The 20875-nt window shown below is 37.1% G+C and overlaps 4 protein-coding genes and 1 non-coding gene across 5 annotated transcripts; 2 read left to right on the top strand and 3 right to left on the bottom strand.

Annotated features, from left to right (window-relative positions):
• The first annotated feature begins 1039 nt into the window (after positions 1–1039).
• LOC106306631 (importin subunit alpha-2-like) lies at positions 1040–4300 on the top strand. Its single transcript, XM_013743310.1, has 11 exons — positions 1040–1456; positions 1537–1633; positions 1714–1805; positions 1958–2089; positions 2173–2358; positions 2444–2607; positions 2698–2776; positions 3056–3184; positions 3293–3420; positions 3517–3894; positions 4023–4300. Exons 1-10 carry the CDS (start codon positions 1229–1231, stop codon positions 3890–3892), a joined length of 1611 nt encoding a protein of 536 aa, XP_013598764.1. The 5' UTR covers positions 1040–1228; the 3' UTR covers positions 3893–3894; positions 4023–4300.
• Positions 4301–4933: 633 nt separating this feature from the next.
• On the top strand, positions 4934–6093 carry LOC106303834 (GATA transcription factor 17-like). Its single transcript, XM_013740169.1, has 3 exons — positions 4934–5152; positions 5240–5413; positions 5572–6093. The coding sequence occupies exons 2-3, from the start codon at positions 5240–5242 to the stop codon at positions 5929–5931; spliced, it is 534 nt and encodes a 177-aa protein (XP_013595623.1). The 5' UTR covers positions 4934–5152; the 3' UTR covers positions 5932–6093.
• A 1046-nt stretch (positions 6094–7139) lies between these two features.
• On the bottom strand, positions 7140–14709 carry LOC106306398 (two-component response regulator ARR2-like). Its single transcript, XM_013743001.1, has 6 exons — positions 14309–14709; positions 9471–9623; positions 9000–9386; positions 8852–8928; positions 7512–8492; positions 7140–7410 (listed from the first exon to the last, which is right to left on the bottom strand). The coding sequence occupies exons 1-6, from the start codon at positions 14442–14444 to the stop codon at positions 7342–7344; spliced, it is 1803 nt and encodes a 600-aa protein (XP_013598455.1). The 5' UTR covers positions 14445–14709; the 3' UTR covers positions 7140–7341.
• A 3934-nt stretch (positions 14710–18643) lies between these two features.
• TRNAT-AGU lies at positions 18644–18717 on the bottom strand. Its single transcript has one exon. It is a non-coding gene; the product is annotated as a tRNA-Thr (tRNA).
• Positions 18718–18833: 116 nt separating this feature from the next.
• LOC106303667 lies at positions 18834–20777 on the bottom strand. Its single transcript, XM_013739967.1, has 5 exons — positions 20229–20777; positions 19887–20104; positions 19606–19795; positions 19340–19517; positions 18834–19253 (listed from the first exon to the last, which is right to left on the bottom strand). Exons 1-5 carry the CDS (start codon positions 20523–20525, stop codon positions 19000–19002), a joined length of 1137 nt encoding a protein of 378 aa, XP_013595421.1. The 5' UTR covers positions 20526–20777; the 3' UTR covers positions 18834–18999.
• Between the last annotated feature and the right edge of the window lie 98 nt (positions 20778–20875).

Raw genomic sequence — 20875 nt, 5'->3', positions numbered from 1 at the left:
ACTTAAATAAATGATATAACCATTATTTAGTAATGTGTTAAAAAAACCATTATTTAGTAAATATAAATAAAATAATATGTTGATTTAATTAATTTATTATTGATTAAAATTGTTTTGTATTATTTAACCTGTAAAGGTAATTTTTATTTATTTTCATTGTTTTATAAATTATTTTATTTTTTCAATTATTTAATTTATCTAAATAATTTTAAAAAAAATTGTTATAAATTATTAAAAAGATGTTTTCTAATATTTTATATTGTTTAGACACAAGACAAAAAAATTGAAAGAGAAGTATATTGTTTGAAAAATTGATAGTATAAAGAAATTGACAAATCTCCAAAATAGCACATTTCTAAGTTTATATCACAAAAATAGCACTCAAAAACTAAAATGACTAAAATAGCATTTTATCTTTTGAATATTCTAATTTTTTTATTTTTCAAAATTTGAAATCTTATCCCCAAAACTTCATTTCTCAACTCTAAACCCTAAACCCTAAACAATAAATCCTAAACTCTAAACCCTAAACCTTAAACCCTAAACCCTAAATCCTAAACCCTAAACCCTAAACTCTAAACCCTAAACCCTAAACTATAAACCCTAAACCGTAAACCCTAAATCCTAAACTCACCCTTTAACTATAAACCCTAAATTTGTGACTTTTGATAAAACATTAAGTGCTATTTTTGTGACTTTTGACCTTGAATGCTAGTTTGGGAATAAAAACCTGATTTATTGCTATTTTTGTCTTTTTCTCTAGAGAAATAAATATTAGTGATTTATTTTAAGTTTAACTATAAAATGTGAATTTAGTTTAAAAACTTAAAAAAAAAAAAGTTAGGTCCTAACACAATGTTTATGTATGACTATAGTAACACTGGATAATAATTATTTTTTAAAGAGAATTTTAATTATTATAAAACTAAATTTAATTTTTAAAATAATTAATTATTAAATAAAAATTAACAATTAAGTCATTTATTCGTTTAAAGCTATTAAAATAATAAATTTATAATGATGTAAAAAGCTGAAAAAATCTAGTATTTGTAAAGAGAAGGATTGCTGTTTCCTCTTTTCTCGTCCCCCTCTACTTCGTCTAGGGTTTATCCCTCTTATCTATCAATCCGCCGATTCTATACATACACTAGCCTCTCTTCTTCGCTGCTTCTTTCAATCACCGGTGACGAATCAACAGAAAAAAGCAGAGGAGATTACACAGCAAGCCATGTCTCTGAGACCCAACGCAAAGACCGAGGTTCGCCGTAACCGCTACAAAGTGGCGGTGGACGCCGAGGAAGGAAGGAGGAGGAGAGAGGACAACATGGTCGAGATCCGTAAGACGAAGCGCGAAGAGAGCTTGCTCAAGAAACGCCGCGAAGGTCTTCAGGCCACGCAGCTGCCTCAATTCGATCCTTCCTCCCTCGCCGCCGCCGCTTCGTCCGTCGAGAAAAGAGTAAAACTACGGATCTAGAATCGATCTTTTAGTTGTTTGCGTTGAATTGTAACTGATTAGATCGTGTGGGATTGGACTAGTTGGAGAGCTTGCCTTCTATGGTGGGTGGTGTTTGGTCGGAGGACAGAAGCTTACAGCTTGAAGCCACCACTCAGTTCAGGAAACTGCTTTCTATTGGTAAAGTTTTTTTTTCTTTTTTTTTTGCTATATGGATTAGGTTGAGCAATTTCTTGTAATGTTTTTGAAAATTTGGGCAGAGCGTAGTCCTCCAATAGAGGAGGTGATAGAGGCTGGTGTTGTGCCTCGCTTTGTGGAGTTTCTCAAGAGGGGAGATTATCCTCAGCTTCAGGTTTGTTTGCTCATTATCACATTTTGATACAATCATCATCTGATTCTCTTGTATTTTTGGATACATGATCCATTATCTACATGTCACGGTTGATACGATTTTTTTTTTTATCTGAGACTCTCTTTATACTTTGTCTGTTTGTGTGGCTTTAGTTTGAAGCTGCTTGGGCATTGACGAACATTGCTTCTGGGACTTCGGACCATACTAAGGTGGTTATTGAACATGGTGCTGTTCCGATTTTTGTCGGACTGTTGGCTTCTCAGAGTGATGATGTCCGTGAGCAGGTAAAGTTATATGTTTCTATGGTTTTCTTTTAATCTTTGGTACCAAAGTATGATCTTTAAGTATTGACATGTTCATGTTTCAGGCCGTTTGGGCATTAGGGAATGTTGCTGGTGATTCTCCAAGGTGCAGAGATCTTGTCCTCAGTCAGGGAGCTTTGTTACCATTGCTCTCTCAGTTGAATGAGCATGCTAAACTCTCCATGCTCAGAAACGCTACTTGGACCCTCTCCAATTTCTGCAGGGGAAAGCCACAGCCTCCTTTTGATCAGGTTTCTCTCTCTCTCTCTCTCTCATTCCACTCTTCTTTATTTGATTAATTTTGTTTTTTTAACATCTGTGATTTGCTAAGAGCAGGTTCGTCCAGCACTTCCAGCCCTTGAGCGCTTGATTCATTCGACTGATGAGGAAGTGTTAACGGATGCCTGTTGGGCTCTCTCTTATCTTTCTGATGGCACCAATGACAAAATCCAATCTGTCATTGAGTCAGGTGTTGTTCCTCGACTTGTCGAGCTTCTCCTGTGAGTCTTTTCAATCCCGTGATTCACATTGCTTACTGTGTACATGATCATGTGTTAATGACTATCATTGGGTTTTGGGTTTTGCTGTAGGCATCCTTCACCATCTGTGCTCATTCCTGCTCTTCGTAGTATTGGTAACATCGTCACTGGAGATGATACCCAGACTCAGGTATACTCTTATTCTTCTATAGTTTCAGTCATTTCTATACAGTATACTTGTTCCACTCTCCCTTGAACATTAATGGGACGAATGAGACACCACTGGCATAGCCACTGAATGTGAACATTTTGATAATGACCTTTGGTTGTCAAAAGTTACTTGCATAGCTTCCTGCTACTCGTCATATTAAATCACCTTTAGATTGTTAGGTGTACCTCTAGAATGGAATCTATAATTCTTTTACTTTTTATTGGTTGGTTCTGAGATGATGAGAATTTTTTCTTGCAGTGTGTAATTAGTCATGGTGCACTTCTTAGCCTTTTGAGCCTCCTGACTCACAACCATAAGAAGAGCATCAAAAAGGAAGCTTGCTGGACAATCTCAAACATCACTGCTGGAAACCGGGAACAGATTCAGGTGAATGTTTTCTGAATATTGATGTTGTTGAGCCTTTGTTAAAAGCTTTTGTTGTTTAAGTAGATATTTTATGTGTTAATCTTCTCTAATATTTGTTCTGTAATGCAGGCTGTATGTGAAGCGGGTGTGATTTGCCCTCTCGTCAATCTGCTTCAGAATGCAGAGTTTGATATAAAGAAAGAAGCTGCATGGGCAGTCTCAAATGCAACGTCTGGAGGTTCTCCTGACCAGATCAAGTAAGCTTCTTATTTGATCTCGCTTCCTCTAAAAATGTATTTACTTGCTCTCTTTCGAACGATCACTTAAAATTTCTCTTGTGTTGCGTGCTTTAGGTACATGGTGGAACAGGGAGTGGTGAAACCACTGTGTGATCTTTTGATATGTCCCGATCCAAGGATAATCACCGTGTGTCTAGAAGGACTGGAGAACATTCTGAAAGTCGGGGAAGCTGAGAAGGTGACTGGAAATACCGGAGACGTGAACTTTTACGCACAGTTGATCGATGATGCTGAGGGATTAGAAAAGATTGAGAATCTGCAGAGTCATGACAACAGCGAGATCTATGAGAAGGCGGTGAAGATTCTTGAGACATACTGGTTGGAAGAGGAAGACGAGACATTACCACATGGTGATGGCTTAGCTCAGGGATTCCAGTTTGGGGGTAATGATGCAGCCGCAACACCGCCAGGTGGATTCAACTTCCAGTGAAGGTAAATAAATAACTTAATCAAACCAATCCTGTACAAATGTATGAACATCTCAAAGCATAGAGTAGGAGGAAGTGGAGAAAGCTTGTGTTTGTGTAATTCTCTGAGTCTTGTTTTTTGTTTTTCAACAGGAGGTAAGGATAATGATTGAAGAGAGTTGAAGGGAGGTTCAAGAGTTTTGTTGGACACTGGTTAAATGAGTCTTGTCTTGTGTGTAAAAGTCAGATGGGGTGCCTTGGTCTGATATGGTCTGGTTTGTGTGTGTGATGAGAAGTCAGTCTGGGGTTTTTGTTACATTTGTACTACTACTACACAACACTTCAAAGTCAAAAAACATAAAAATGTTGGTCAAACTTTATTTTTCTTGCCAGTGCGATCCAAGTCATTTTGGGCTATTGTTTTGTCTGCATATGCACGCTTATCTCTCTATATATTGTTTTTTAGTATTCATGTCTCCGTAAATCGATGTTATTAATGCCTGTCGTCAGCCTTCAAGTGGGGTTTAATATTTAAAAAAATTCTCTAATGTTTTTATGAGACTGACTAAATCGATGTAATTAATGTTGTGTAGAAGAACAAAACATACCTTACCAATAAAAAAAAATTGATTAAAGAGGAAAAGAGCCTGAAACCTATAAAACATATTATTGTTGGATGTTATTTGTTTTGAAAATACAAACCAAATTCAGTAACAATTATTTCACTTTTTTGAAGAATTTAAAGAGAACGTGTGTAAGACAGACAATAAAAATGTGTCGAAAAAAAAAGACAGTTGATAAAAATGCATGCAACTCTTAAACCCAATTAGGCAATTGGCAAATCTAAAGTGGCATACAAATCGAAACAAACTGTAAATTTGTAATACCAAAAAAAAAAAACCTTTTGTTTCCACAAGAATGCTTTTTTATCTTTGTTTGTTAGTCATTAATTAGAGGTATTACAAGTTACAAACTTTAATTTTCCCTCTCATTTTTCTTTCAGTTTTCTTGTTTGTTTATTTTGGCGGGCGGCTCAATGGTAAATAAAACCCCACGCTCGAGGGTAAAATAGTAAGTAAAAGAAATCTAGGGTTTTTATTGTCCCCGCCTCCTCCGTTACTATAAAAGCCCACTCCGTTCGTCTATCCGTTACTCCTCTCCGCCGTCTATCTCTCTCACACACTCTCTCAGCTTCGCAAGCAGAGCTTTCTGATTCATCTCCACCATTTCCATTGTTTCTACTTGTGCTCATACTTCAGCTTAAGCTCCAAGTGGATCAATATGTAAGCTTTTCTTTTGATCGTTTTGATCCTTCTTACTTGTAATCACGCTTCTCGAACTAAACTTGTCTGCTTCCTTTGGTATTGTAGATGTCAATGACGGAAGAAACTAAGACGACGAAGCTCGAATCGGCTGGAGATTTGTCGGATGTTGAGAACGGAAACTGTAGCAGCAGCGGAAGTGGAGGCGATACTAAGAAGACTTGCGTTGATTGCGGAACAAACAAGACTCCTCTCTGGCGCGGTGGCCCTGCTGGTCCTAAAGTAAGATCATAATCCATATGATTTCTAGTTTCCTGTTTAACTAGATCTACTCAAATGTGGTGTTCTTAGGTCTGCTGCAAGTGTGTTTCAGGATATGTTTTGCTTTATTAGTGTTGATCATAGAGACAGAGAACATAGCTTGTTTTTTGTTGTTGCAGTCATTGTGCAATGCGTGTGGGATCAAGAGCAGGAAGAAGAGGCAAGCGGCTCATGGGATTAAACAAGAGGGTAATAATAATAAGATCAAGAACAACAAAAGTAGCAATGATCTCGCTCTCGACAATCAGACGGTGAAGAACGGAAAAGGGGATTCGGGAAACGTCAAGAGCAAGATCAAGACAGTGACTGAGGATTGTAATAACAGCAAGAAGAGTGTGAAAGGCGCTAGCAGGTTTTTGGATTTTGGGTTTAAAGTACCGGTGATGAAGAGATCTGTGGTGGAGAAGAAGAGGGTATGGATGAAGATGGGTGAAGAGGAACGAGCAGCGGTACTTCTCATGGCTCTTTCTTGTGGTTAAAGAGTTTTAATTCTCTACTCTTTTTTTGCCGGAGTGGTTTAGGAGGACGATTAGGGAAAATAAGTTAGTAAGGAAATATTTATATGTGTAATCGGTGATCATGTCTGAAGACCAAACTAAGGTTATGCCACTTGCTAATTAATTGACTATTCGTTTTCACTATTGTAGTAGTAGTTAATAATAATTCAATCTTGTGTCGTTTTTAGTTTTAAAATATGCTAATTACTACTATTGAGAGGAGAGAAAAATTATGGATTCGTTTGTAAGGGAACAATGTGAATCTGAAATTTTAAAACATTTGGGTTTTTTCAAAATTCTGTAAATTAATTCCAGCTGTTCCCCACTTATCTATCGTACACATACTTTCGCATACACGCGCTGTCGTAGCGCGTGATATATAAACGGGCCAGCTATGAAACAGCTCACGACTGTTATTGGGCTTTTTGTTGGTGAATAAGAAGAGTCGGTGATTGAGACAATACAATCATTTTCCTTCTATTCTTTTATTATTATTTTTTTTTTTTTCATATCTCACTATCTGATTCTGAACATCATATTCGAACTCAAATCCGATCCAAGTGAATATTAAAAACACGTAATCCAACTGAATAATAAGTGTGTACACTATAGATTAAGAAATCATTTTCCTTCTATTTTATTTTTTTTTTAATTATAAGTGCCATTTGAATGTACACAAATTAAGAAATCATTTAATTTTGCATATATTTTTTTTTTTTCATTATAAGTATCATTTGAAAATTTTGCACACAGATTAAAAAATCATTTAATTTTGCATGTTTTTTATATAAAAATGTTATTATCCATACACAATAAAATTAATAAATTCTGCATCGAAATACTAAAACGGTACTTATTTTGCAACGTAATTTTTTTTCTACAACGACACTTAATATGAAACGGAATGAGTACGTGATATCCAAAGTAAAGTAAGACAGTCTAAATATAAAAACCTATTGTTTCTAGTTAGTAGTCACTTATGTGTGTATACTGTAAAGTATTTGATTTGTTACTCTCTCTTACTCGTTGATTTGTTTTACTAGTCCTCCAAAAGCATGTATAAGCTCACAAATGGCCCCAACCAAGCAAGCCAGTTCTTTAAAAGAAATAGAAAAAGGAAGTTAAGATTTGAGTTCTGTAGATTGTTCAAAAAAAAAAAAAAAAAGACTTGAGTTATGTGGATGTATTCATTGACCGGATCAATTCCTTATCTTTCTATTATTATGAAGCCACAACGCATAGAAAAACACATTTACACAAATGTTCATAAGACTTAAGAAAAAGACATTGCTAATCTGTGGTAAAAATAGACATTGCTAATCTGTAAGACTGAGGACAAAAATACAAAACACATTCGATGAAAAGCAAAGAATCTTGCAGTGTCTACTCTGATCAGACAGGAATATTATCGAAGGAGTATCCTTCAAAATCAAACTCGCTATCTAACAATGGAAATCCTTCCTGCATTTTGATAAAACGGAGAATGGAGTTAAAGTTATAACCACAAGACAACAATATTCATATCATATCATGTCATGTCATAATAGTATAGAAAATGAAACCTGCTTGAGAAGTGCGCTCAGGAGATCTTCTTGATTACTATACTGCTCGTGAAACATTGTTGTTGCCTGAGGAGGACAAGTCACCGTCTCTGTCTTCACTCTAACCGAACCACCACCATTCATGTAAACTTGGTTCATAGGATTCACACTTCGGCTTTGTGGCTGCTGCTGGTTCTGTCCATGCTCAGCCACTAACTCTGCCTCCCGCTCTCTCTTATGAGTGGAAGAGGAAGAGTAAGCTTCTGAAGTTGAAAAAGCAGCCGATGCTGTGTTGTCCTGATGAGAGTTGAAGACCATCCCCATATTCGGCGGATCCCACTCGTTCACTCTGTTGTTGTTGTGATGTTGCTGCTGGGGAAAGCTGTTCAATATGTCGTAGCTCGGGTTACAAAACGCTGCTGTAGCAGATGATGAACCGCCTTTTGTATCTGTCACAGACATCCCTGGTGCACTTGCCAAGGGGAAGCTGTTGTTGAAGACCGAGTGTGTAGCACCTGGTAACACTCTGCTGCTGTTTCTAACCACCACCGCATCATCGAGAAGGCTTCTTCTTGACAACATCGATTGTTGCTGCAGCATTGATGGATCGGCTACACGCATACCAGCCATTTGTTGCTGCTGCAAGCGCATGTGACCCGTTGGGACACCGTGAAGCAAACTCATCTGCTTATTACCACTACCACCGTTCATCATCATCTGCCCATGTCCATCTCCGAATTTCGAGCTTTGGAAGGTGAAGATGCTTCTCTGATCTACTGACGTTGTCCCCGGTTTAATGAGTGAAGAAGAAGACCAACCAAGGCCAGCTGCTTGAAGCTGTGCGAGGCTCTGAGCTGGGAGCTGACCCGCAGCAGCTAGAGATTGAAGATCAAACCCATTCAACGGACCGTAACTCGGATCTTGACCAGTCATAAACGAATGGTTCATGCTTCCCTGGTGCTGTGATACTCCTCCAAGCCGTTTTAGATATATCCTATATTTCTGCATTTCCACAATGTCACCAACTCTTAGATGTTAGCATGAATCAACGACAACAAAAATCTAATACTCCCTCCTTTTCATAAAAATACATTAAAAAAAAAATTGTTTTAAGAAATAGATTTTTTCGTATTTTCAATGCATTTTTATCAACTAATAATGATTGATTGTAAACTTTAAAAAAAAAATTAGTTGCATTTAATAAATTTTTATTGGTTTAGAATTATGAGAAATAGATAATTACAAAAAATCAATTGTACGTTTAATAATAAAATTTAACATGTTTTGTAATATGTGTGAAAAATCTAAAACATGCATTATTTTGAAACCCATGGAGTATTATTCAGTCACAAATCTTTTACCTGAAGGTGACTGGCTACGTTTTCTCTCGTTAGCCCCTGTACATTCATCATCTCCAAGATCTTCTTAGGAACCGCTTCTGCGTTGAATCAAAGATTAGACCAGAGATGCATAACCAAACAAGTGTTTTTTTTTTTTTTGTTTACTTACTGTCAACACCGAGATGATTCACAGCAGCCACAAACTGTTGATGCAACTCAACAGACCAAACCACACGTGGTTTCTTCAAACTCGAAGTGTCCTCTTTATCATCCCCTTGCTCCTCTTCCTTGCGCCTCCTCAAGTTCCCTTCATTATTACCTGAAGACGAGTTGTTATCACCACCACCATCATCACCATCATCCCTCTGCTGTTGCTGCCTGTCTCCACCGGTCTCTTCAACACTTCCAGAATGTTCCGAGACGTTCCGCTTCTTCCGCACCACATGCTGCCATATATTCTTGAGAGCCTCGATGCGTACGGGTTTGATGAGGTAGTCTACTGCACCGTGGGTCACTCCTTTCAACACAACGCTCTTTGAATCGTCCGCAGACATCACTAAAAACATATTAAAAAACGAGATCAGATCTTGAAGAGAAGAAGAGATGTTTTAATTTAGGGGAGGGCTGTTAAAACGTTTACTGATGACAGGTAAGTCCATCTCTAGACCGACGTGTTCGAGGAGCTTGAAGCCGTTCATGTCAGGCATGTGGACGTCGCTGATTACAATATCGAACCCGTTCTTGTTCTTTCGAAGCAGAGTCAATGCGATCTCTGCTCTGTTACACTTTGTTACTGTAATAAAAACAGAAACAGAGTAAATCTTTGGTCAAATATCAAACACAAAAATAATAAAATTAATAAAAAAATCAAAATACCAAAAAATCAATATTCTGAAAATAAATCAATCAGAAGGATCTCTTGAAGATTAAACAGATCAAAAACTGATTTGAAACAGAACACATGAGCTTATGAATATATATACGACACTGCTCTGTTCACATCAATCCCGACATGATTATCATTGATGTCGAGCACATCTAGAGCTTTAGATATATCAAGCTCAACAGCCAATGTCGAAGCAGATTCATTTGCGTTGAAAAGCCCGAAGTATCGAGATGGTTCGGCGCCTACGAAATCAGTGGAATGAGACACAAAAAACGCCATGCCATGGCTACTCACTTCAGTTACACGGACCAGTGCGCAAACAAAATGCGTCGAGAAGGAGATTGGTTCAGATGGATTGAACTCAATAGGCTGCTTAAAGAAAGCACGACCTATTTGTGTTGTTGTGGCATTCGTCAGTTGCAGGACATCTTTTTTTGGAAGGATTCTTGCACCACCCTGAAGGTGAATACGGTCTCCTTGGTCGAAACCGTTGTAGACGAACGTCGTCTCTTGTTGGAATGACTTGCACACACAATATAACATCCAGATGATTCCCAGAAGAGCTCCTCGAAGCAGAGGACGAGACCAATCTCGAGGAAGATCTAAGTCACGTCCGAGAGTTACTTGCTATTACTGTGGCAAACAGGGTCACATGAAGTCGGAATGTCGGTTTTTCAAGAAAGACAAACAAGCCGGTAATATCAAACCAGACCGGTTCAATCCTACAAAGAAACATGAAGACAAGACTACCACCATTGTGGAAGACCAGAGCGAAGAATTATATCTCGTTGGAGAATGTAATCTTAGCTCTGATGATAGCTCATGGATCGTTGATTCTGGTGCTTCTTTTCACGTCACCCCTCATGGAAGCTTCTTCACAACCTATCAAAGTGGTGACTTTGGTAATGTTCAAATGGGAAATCAAGGAAGAAGCAAGATCATTGGAAAGGGGGATGTTATTCTTACATCAAACACTGGATGTAAGATAGTTCTCAAGGATGTGAGACATGTTCCCGACATGCGACTCAATCTCATATCAACCGGAAAGCTCGATGATGTCGGCTTGGACAGTCATTTTGGTGGTGGCAAATGGAAGTTAACCAAAGGAAGTTTGATCATGGCTCGAGGAAGAAAAGAAGGCTCATTATACGTGACTCAAGCCAAGCTTTGCAAGGAAGAAGTAAACGTTGCAAGTGATGACATCGATATATGGCACCGAAGACTCGGGCATATGAGTGAGAAAGGTTTAAGTATACTTTCTAGCAAGAAACTTCTTCCTGATATGAAAGGTATTTCTCTCTCACCATGTCATGATTGCTTAGCCGGAAAACAACATAGGGTCGCTTTCCGAAGATCATCTACGCCTATGAGAAGAAAGCATATTCTTGATCTTGTGCATACTGACGTATGCTCCATGTCCGAGAAATCCAATGGAGGGGCATCATATTTCGTCACCTTTATTGATGACCATTCAAGGAAGGTATGGGTATACCTTTTGAAGTCAAAAGATCAAGTTCTTGATGCTTTCAAGGAGTTTGTAGCCCAAGCAGAGCGAAGTACGGGTCAAAAACTCAAGTGTGTTCGATCTGACAATGGTGGAGAGTACCGAGGTCCCTTTGAAGCGTTTTGCAAAGCTCATGGAATCAGGATGGAGAAGACACCACCAAAGACGCCACAACTGAACGGGCTAGCTGAAAGAATGAATCGAACGATCACAGAAAGAGTTCGGTGCATGCTCTCTCACGCTAAACTACCCAAACCATTTTGGGGAGAAGCCATAAAGACTGCAGTGGACGTCATAAATCTTACACCATCAGTTCCTTTGGAAGGCGATGTCCCGGAGGAAGTTTGGTCGGGTAAGAAGGTCTCTTACAACCATTTGAAGGTGTTCGGTTGCAGAACGTTTGTCCATATACCTAAGGATGAACGAGCCAAGCTAGACTCTAAGACTAAAGAGTGCATTTATCTTGGATCACCAAAAGACGAATTCGGCTATCGGCTTTGGGATCCGGTTAACAGAAAAGTTATCCGGAGCAGAGATGTTGTTTTCTTCGAAGATCAAACAATCGAAGACATCAACAAATCAAAGAAACCAAAGCTAAGGGTTGTAAGGAATGAAGATTCTCATAAGCCTCAAGATCATGAACAAGTGATTGGAGATGATGGCGAAGGGGATCCAATCATGGATCCGAATGGTGATGAAGGTGAAGAAGAAGTTCAAGTGGAGCCAGAGGAAGAACATGAGCCAAGAAGGTCTGGAAGAGAGACAAGACCATCTGTAAGATATTATCGAGATGAGTACGTTAATCTTACAGATGAGGGGGAGCCTCAAAGCTATGAGGAGGCCATAGGAGACACCCATAAAGATAAGTGGGTTGAAGCTATGCAAGATGAAATGCAATCCTTGCATGATAATCACACTTATGAGCTGATGAAGCTACCAAAAGGAAAGAGAGCCTTGAAGAACAAGTGGGTGTATAGGTTGAAGTATGAAGATAGAAGCTCAAATCCAAGATACAAAGCTCGATTGGTTGTGAAAGGATTCAACCAAAAGAAAGGCATAGATTTTGAAGAAATATTCTCTCCAGTGGTGAAGATGTCCTCTATCCGAGTGGTTCTTGGTCTAGCAGCAGTTCTAGACTTGGAGATTGAACAACTCGATGTCAAGACGGCCTTTCTACATGGTGAACTCGAGGAGGAGATCTATATGGAGCAACCTGAAGGATTCAAGGTTCCAGGAAAAGAAGACTTGGTGTGCCGATTAAAGAAGAGTCTTTACGGTCTCAAGCAAGCCCCAAGACAATGGTATAAGAAGTTTGACTCCTTCATGGTGGATCACAACTTCAAGAAAACCAAGAACGATCATTGCGTTTTTATAAAGAGGTACGAAAGCGGCGACTTTCTCATATTATTACTCTATGTTGACGATATGTTGATTGTGGGCCAAGATCGCAACAAAATAGCCGCATTGAAGAATGACCTAGGAGAGTCCTTTGCAATGAAAGATTTGGGGCAAGCGAGACAGATTCTTGGAATGAAAATCACTCGGGATAGACCAAAGAAGCTTTTGTGGTTATCCCAAGAACGATATGTTGAAAGGGTGTTGGAGAGATTCAACATGAATAAGGCAAAGCCAGTGAACACTCCACTTGGTGGACATTTCAAGTTATGTTCGGAGCAAAGTCCAACAAGTGAGAAAGAGAAAGAAGAAATGAAGACTACCCCATATGCATCAGCAGTGGGCAGTCTCATGTATGCTATGGTGTGCACCAGACCGGACATTGCCTATGCAGTAGGAGTTGTGAGTCGCTTTCTAGCGAATCCAGGAAAGGAGCATTGGAAAGCAGTTAAGTGGATCCTACGCTATCTACGAGGCACAACGAAGAAGTGTCTATGTTTTGGCAATGGAAAATTGGAGCTGAACGGTTACACCGATGCAGATTGGGCTGGTGATAAAGATTCAAGGAAATCAACATCAGGATTTGTGACTACCTTTGCAGGGGGAGCTGTTTCCTGGCAATCGAAATTACAAAAGTGTGTTGCCTTATCCACAACGGAAGCGGAGTACATCGCAGCAACGGAAGCATGCAAGGAGATGCTATGGATGAAGAACTTCTTGCTTGAGTTGAGAGTAAAGCAAGACAAGTACAACATGCTATGTGACAACCAAAGTGCTATTCACTTAGCAAAGAATCCAACGTTTCACTCTCGCTCAAAGCACATTGATATCCGACATCACTGGATCCGAGAAGTTCTGGAAGAGAAGCTCATACATCTCACAAAGGTACACACCGACGAAAATTGGTCAGACTTTATGACCAAAGTATTACCGATCAAGAAGTTTGAAGATTGCTGCAAAGGCACTGGGATGGCAACGGTTTCGGGCTAAATCGGGAAGGGGGAGATTTGTTGGATTTCCCTATTTAAGCCCAAAACTAATCAAATCATAATCAAGCCTTAGTCCAAGAAGAAGAAACATCTAGAGAAAAGTGGAGAAGTATAGAAGAAGAATTGTGTAGAAGAAGAGAGAAAGTTATGGAGTTAGATATTTTGAAATAAATAATAATTTAGAGAAATCTAGAACTTGTTGGAGTGTGCTCCTTCACTTGTATAAATAGGGGTGCTTAGCACCATTTGTAATCATCCAAGAATCAAGAAAAACAAAGAGAGAAAATATTTGTAAGAGAGAGTTTCCAAAAACAAAATCTTTGTAGTAAACCCTTTCCTAAATATTAAGAGTCTTCTTCTTAAATTTTCTAGTTGTCTAATACCATCTTCATCTCATCGATATTGGATAATTTTCCCAACAACACTGAATCTAACAGTTACTTGGTGAACATTTCTAGTCAATTCAAATAGTGTTTTGGTGAAAGTTTGGAGTCAATTTCAAAGATATGTCTTCTATATTTGGCTTAAGTCAATTCACCGTATTAAAATCCACACACACAAAAAAAGATTACCAATAAAATTTCGCAAATTTGACCAAGAATTCAGTTGAAGAACACGACCATGATGATGAGTGAACCTCTGAATACATTTGAGATTAAAATGTAAAAAAAAAAGAAAAGAAAAACAGAAATTTGAAAGCGTACCTCTGTATAGACAAGTCCTAAGCATCCTCTCTAAGATCATGAGACAAGTTGGGTCATCGTCCACGACCAGAACTCGTAGACCCGCTGGAAACGGGTCCGAGTTGGACGACCCACCTACTACACCCGGATTTAGCATCTCTCCTCCTCCAGTTGAGCGAAGAAAGATACACACAAAGTTTGAAACGAAGAAGAGAATATATTCCCAAGACAAAACAAAAATTTGAGAATTTTGCGGTAAAAAATGGAATAAAAAGTATTTTATTATGCTGGTGGGAAGGTGAGTTGATGAGATGTGAGAGTTGAAGAAGAAAGCATTAGCCTTTGTCTCTCCGCCGCTCAGCTTCAAGCTCTCGAGATTTCTCTCTGTTATTTCAGATTTTTTTTTTTATTACTCTGTTCTGATAACAATTTTTTAAATTTAAATCTGTAATATATGGAAAAGTTCATTCTCTCTCCCTCTCTCTGTATGAGATGCCCATCATGCCCTTTCTTTCTAACTGTTCTCCAGATATAGACCATGTACTTTTTCCAACTCTACTTTCATGTCCATTCTAAATACATCATCTGATGAAAAATATTAACATAAATCCAAAACCGTCTGAAATCTTGTACTCCATCCAGTTCATCAAAAACAGTTCACCTTGATTATTTACAATTAGTTTGATTAGCTAAACCATACACAATTTTTCCATTAATTATTTATTGTATAAAAGTGGTAGAATTAACCTATGGTCTTATCCATAAAAAAAAAAATCTTACTTACTAATCACATAATTTTAGTTAAATAGTATTCTGAAAAATGTATAAATAATTTATTTTTACAACTGATTATTATTTATTTAACTTTAAAATTTCATTTATTTTAAAATTTAGTATTTTTATTTTTCATATTACTATAGAAAATCTTGTATAAATATCCTTTACCTATTAATTATAACTGAATTTAAAATATCATTTTTAATTGTAAATATATTGTAGAAACTATTGTTTGTAGTATGGAGTAGGCCTGGGACGGATTGGGTATCCGGGCAATTTTAAGATATCCTGATCCGGATCTTTATCCGGCGAATCCATAATTTTACTATTTTTATCCGGATCCGGGGTTTGCCGATATCTGGGTGTCGGATATCCTTCTAAAAATTATAATATCCGGCGGATATCCGGATCCGGATTTGGATCCTTAAAATAAATAAAAAATAATATTAATATATATAAAATATTAACAATAATTTAAAAATAAAAATATATATAATGTTTTTAGTTATTTCTATGGATAATATTACAAAATTTACATAAAATTTATATATACTATTATAAAATTTAAAATATATTAAATAAAATTAGTTTTTATATATAGATATTACTATTTTTGAAATAGTTATTAATAAAATTTACGGATCCGGATATCCGGACTAAAAAATCAAGATATACGGATCCGGAGTCGGCTTTGACAAATCCAACATTTTACTATCCGGATCAGGATTCGACCTCTCCGGATATCCGGATTTTCGGATCGGATCCGGATCGGATTACGGATCGAATCCGGATCTCGGATAAAAGTTCCAGGCCTAGTTTGGAGATATGAATATACTTTAGTTTTCTAATTATGTTCTTTAATAATAGAAGGAAAATAAATATATATTTTGCTGTATATCTTATATTCTTATGCAACACACATAGCACAGTTTGTTGTAAAAACAATCTAAGTATCTAGCGCAGCTGATAATTGGAACATATTAACATAGGCTGTTATTTGACCCAAAAAAAATTAACATAGGCTGTTTTAGTAAGATAACGAAATATGTGGGGCTGATGTTATATTATTTTAGACTTTGGGGGCTTATAATAATTGGGTAAGAAGTGGGTCCAGAGAGTGCGTGGATCCAGCTCATACATGAAAACATAAACTTACTCATTATAAATTCAACCTTTTAACAAATTAATATAATTATCATCCTTCTCCAACATTGTTACTTTGTTGGAAAAAATAATATTTACTTTTATATATTTTTCTTGCATCGTCTTAATATTTTAAGAGTTTCAAAACTTATGTTTTAGCACAAATTTCTCAAACTTTGGAAAATAAATTAAATTAAATATTAAATAATTAATGGTAGATTTATATTAAAATATTCTGAATAATGATGCTCGAATGAATGAAAGACTTTACCAAACTCTAACTCTGAAAAGTTCAGTTCTATGTCCATTTCATCATAAACTTATATAAGCCATGCCATTTTTTTTTGTCATGCTTCTTTCTTGAGAGTCTATGACCTACATGTACTGTATTAATGGGCAAAATACCATATAATATATGCTTTCTTTTAGATAACACATAATAATACAAACAACGCACATTCAAGCATATGATTAAAAGGCAGCTCATCTTCTAACAACACTACATGTATATGCATATATGTTTGCGCTCGTTAATTATTCGTCAACAAAAATATTAAAATGGGCATAACCACTAAAACTGTCAATCGTCGTGCTGCAAAAAACTAAGATTAACATATACAAAAATATTAAAATGGAGTGTAAGAGAACAATTTTATTTTATAAAATATATAAAAAATAATGCACACTTAAACTTGTCTTGTTGTATTAGACATTGTTTAATCGTGTTAAAAAGCTGTATAATATGTATACTAGGATATTATTCTAACTTTTGTTGGGATCATATATCTTAAGATACATGCTGATGGTTAGGTGATCACATTTGTAAAACGTACGTGTCCAATAGTATTGGGTAAAGCGGCGGCAAGCCTGCAACGCACTTTGCTAAGTGATTTTGGTGGATCTCCTCGTCTGTTTGCTTTCCACTACAACACGCATGAACCCTTTTCTTTACCGCGAATACCAAATATGTAAAGTATTTAGTTACTTTTTTTTATAAATTATCCAACCATATTGGAAACTTGGTAAGAAAATTGTATTCATGGAGGACAAATGTTTAGATTTATATAAAGCTTTTCAAAAATGATTATATAAGGTAATCAACAAAGATATTGTTTAGAACTTTTGAGTTTTGAGTTAAAAAAAAAAAAGAACTTTTGAGTTTAACCTTGTCACTTACTCTCGGGATTTTATATTTATATTATCCATGCATAACACATACACAAAATTATAATATTTAATTTATAACAGATGGCTTGAATAATTTGCATTAACACACATACAAAAGTTGTTAACTCTTATTTTGTCCACCCCTATCAAAATATGGAACAGATGAGATGTGATCTTATATATGTCAGAGATATTTTTTCCATCTTATCAAAAACTTCTATATCAATTCCAATCTCCTGGATTGGAGTAGCCATCTGAAGAGCTATAGCCTCTCTTCTCTCTGAAAACCTTCTTTATTCCAAACGTGTGTATGTTTGTGCTTGGTAACGTGGGCGTTATCTTTTTCTAACTATCTAATTATCTTTCTTTTTAGCATGGGCGTTAGAAATGTTCATAAAAAAACATAAGCGTTAGAAATCTTGCAAGAGAGAATTCTCGTTTAGTTTTTCTAGGATTGTCATAGATATGTTATTGTTTTATGAAAGTATACAACAAATCAGAAGTTGAAAGAAACGATATGGATCCGAAAATACATGTTTATTTTCTAGCAGTTGAATTGCGTACTCATTTGAAATTTAGCATCCACGAAGTTCCCCGTCAATCATCTCCCATGCCATCTTCCCTTCTCCCACAACATCATCTGATAAATCTCAAAAGTTCCTCCAAAACAATTTCATAGCATCTTTAATTATATATATCATAAGTTTCCAACAAATAAAATTTATGATTTGAAAAATAGTTTATTTAGGTAATTGATAAATAGTTTTTGATGCAATTTTTTTTTTTTTTTTTCGGTTATCGAAGACGTTGTTAAAAAAACTCGAAGTTAGTGACCACAAAATTGAAATAGTCGTTGTAGTGTTTGAAGAGGAGCTTCCCCGTGCTGCAACGTGTCCATAGTAAGTGGATAAGAGTTTGTCAAACCATTACATTCACATGTGAATCCACCAGCCCCCTTCTTTAGCCAATTGAAACTATCTCTGACCTAACTTTTTCTTGATATTGACGTTTTGCATTATGGATCCCCAACTCCTCTATAAAGTCTTTAATTTTTGAGTAATTAATAAATGACGTTTGAGATGTCATGGTCTGTCCGAAGAAAAGGAGGCTGTACGTATGTGGTGGGTACGTGGTTATCAAATTCAAAAGAATGACAATTATTGTACGCAAACTCTACACAAGAAAGGAAACATACCATCTTTATAAAAACAAACAAAAAGAAGGGGGGAGCAAAAGTGTAAAAATGGAGAGAAAAATCAAAATATGATCTGCTCTCGTTGAGAGTCGAACTCAAGACCTCCCGCTTACTAAACGGGTGCTCTAACCAACTGAGCTACGAGAGCTTCTTGGTCACAGTTACTGGTTAACAAAAAAAGAATAAATATAATAAACAGATTTCAAAATCTTTAACAATACAATAAACACCGATAATGATATGAACGAGAAAGCTGCCTCTAATAACTCTTTAAAATATGTATCATCAATTACATAACAAAAAGCCTCCACAGTATCATAACAAAATGTAGTATCACCGTCTGTACAAAACTCTCACGTCCCTTCAAAAGTAATCACTCTTTTTATTTAATTAGTTCAGATTTCAGAAATGACTATAATAAAAGCTATCATCATCTCCAAGCCGAACCACCACTATGCGTTACGAAGTGTCTAAAGTCGGGCAACATAACCTTCAACCGCCTCAGCCACTCTTCAGCTTCTCGTAGCAAAGCCACGACTCTCTGGTTCTCTTCCACGTCGCTTTCTCGACTCCACACCGACATTTTGAACTTGTAAGACGCCAGACCGAAAGTGGGCAACGTAAGCTTCTTCGATGGTGCTACCGATTTACTTGAGCTTTGACCGTTCTCATTGCTGCTTGTACCTTACAAAATTTGATATAATTGTTGTTTTATTAACGACCTTGTTTCTAGAAATGCGTTTTATACGTGTATGCGAAGATGGGCTTACCTCGAGAGGGTGTTGATAAGGAGTGGAATGTTAAGAAGCAAGCGTCCAGGTTTTGTAAAGATTGACCTAACGGTATTCGGTATATCGGGTACCAAGCAACAGAGACCCAACTCGAAGGCGATAGATCACAGCTCCTGTATGTTCTGAGTGCTGGAAACTGTGATGACAGGTTTAATATCTGCAATTTTAAAGATAAATTATGAGACAGAACATAACGTTTGTACTTGTGTTCCATGTTATAAAGCAAAGACAATAAAAAAACTTGCCTTGTCAGTCAATGGTTCACGGCCAAATGGCATGGCAGCTTCAAGATACTCAAAGACGAGGTCACCAGGAGAGTCTTCACTCTCATCACTGGAAGATCCAACACATGGTTTATCCTCCTCCAAAGAGACTCTGCAGCCATTGCTGCTCATGTCTCTAGGCGAATCACCATCACTTTCTTCCCCAGCCCTCCTGTTAAACAAACACACATTAAAACAAAACAGTTTTGCCTATTTCAGTTCTTCAAGACCCAAAGAAGCAGATCCAAATGATAAGAACTCACTTCCTGCTACTTGCAGAGGCTCTTCTTGATGGGTCTTCATAAAGCTGGATTCCAGAGAGATAGGGAACATAGTACTGAACAACCGAATCAATCCCATTCAAGAGAAGAGGAACCCCAACACCGTAAGCACTCCATTCCTCGAACGAATCCCACAAATCATTCAGTAAGAAGTAAGAACAGAACTCAGGTCCACGAGTTCTCCAACCCTTGGTGCTTGTCTGAACCAATCAATCAAAAAAAGAAAGCATCAAACTCGAAGAATCACAATAAAGAAACGATCTTTAATCAATACTAACACAAACCCAAGTCGTGAAAATCAGAAAGAAACAATCTTTAAATTACCAAAGGCAAGTACTGGGTTCGAACGACGGGAGTGGTGCAATCGAGAAACCGCCCCAAATTAGACCCGACCCGACCCGGGACAGAGCAATCATCGGATGTGGAGCACTCGTCGGGAGAGGGTAAAGGACGCTTCTCCTCCTCCTTCTTCTGTCGATCGAGTGTTATCTCCTTGGCCTTGTTCTTCTCTTGTGCCTCTTGCTCCTCGAGTCTCTTCTTCTCGCGCTCCTGTTGCAGTTTCCTGATCGCGGGAGGGTTGTAGAACCGATTCTCGCCGCGGATCCTACGGGTTGTCGACATTCTTCAGGCCGGCGATGAAGAGAAAAGAGAGTAGTAGTTGCGGGAATCGTACGCGTCTTTTTGTGTTGTCTTCTTCTTCTCTATCAAGAGAGAGCAGTTTGAAAATTAAAGGGTTGTGTTGTTAGGGTTTTAAGATTTTGTTTTAGTGGATTAAGAATAAGATCTTTCAGTATTAAGTTGGAGATTGATGGATTTTGTTAGTTGATAGAAATTATTTTGATTTTGATTAATTAGAAATGTTCTATGTTCATGTTACTAAAAATAATATGGAAGATTTTGTGGCGAGAATCGGTTTTGCAAATTTCTTATATCTAACAATAACAATTAAATGATTTGAAAATATAATAAGA

The sequence above is a fragment of the Brassica oleracea genome, chromosome C7 (genome assembly GCF_000695525.1).
Source record: "Brassica oleracea var. oleracea cultivar TO1000 chromosome C7, BOL, whole genome shotgun sequence".
Lineage (NCBI taxonomy): Eukaryota > Viridiplantae > Streptophyta > Magnoliopsida > Brassicales > Brassicaceae > Brassica > Brassica oleracea.
The sequence above is the reverse complement of the archived record's forward strand: the minus strand, read 5'-3'. Positions and strand labels throughout refer to the sequence as shown.

Bases quoted from the DNA above. Each gene is read 5' to 3' on its own strand.
- LOC106303834 (XM_013740169.1), top strand. From the start codon at position 5,240: ATGTCAATGACGGAAGAAACTAAGACGACGAAGCTCGAATCGGCTGGA. The intron at 5,414-5,571 runs GTAAGATCATAA...TTGTTGTTGCAG, and splicing joins GTGGCCCTGCTGGTCCTAAA to TCATTGTGCAATGCGTGTGG.
- LOC106303667 (XM_013739967.1), bottom strand. From the start codon at position 20,525: ATGTCGACAACCCGTAGGATCCGCGGCGAGAATCGGTTCTACAACCCT. The intron at 19,796-19,886 runs GTGAGTTCTTAT...TTTGTTTAACAG, and splicing joins GCCTCTGCAAGTAGCAGGAA to GAGGGCTGGGGAAGAAAGTG. The intron at 19,518-19,605 runs GCAAGTTTTTTT...TTAAAATTGCAG, and splicing joins GTGAACCATTGACTGACAAG to ATATTAAACCTGTCATCACA.
- LOC106306631 (XM_013743310.1), top strand. From the start codon at position 1,229: ATGTCTCTGAGACCCAACGCAAAGACCGAGGTTCGCCGTAACCGCTAC. The intron at 2,359-2,443 runs GTTTCTCTCTCT...TGCTAAGAGCAG, and splicing joins CACAGCCTCCTTTTGATCAG to GTTCGTCCAGCACTTCCAGC. The intron at 2,608-2,697 runs GTGAGTCTTTTC...GTTTTGCTGTAG, and splicing joins CGACTTGTCGAGCTTCTCCT to GCATCCTTCACCATCTGTGC.
- LOC106306398 (XM_013743001.1), bottom strand. From the start codon at position 14,444: ATGCTAAATCCGGGTGTAGTAGGTGGGTCGTCCAACTCGGACCCGTTT. The intron at 8,493-8,851 runs GTAAAAGATTTG...GTGGAAATGCAG, and splicing joins ACGTAGCCAGTCACCTTCAG to AAATATAGGATATATCTAAA. The intron at 7,411-7,511 runs GTTTCATTTTCT...ATCAAAATGCAG, and splicing joins TGAGCGCACTTCTCAAGCAG to GAAGGATTTCCATTGTTAGA.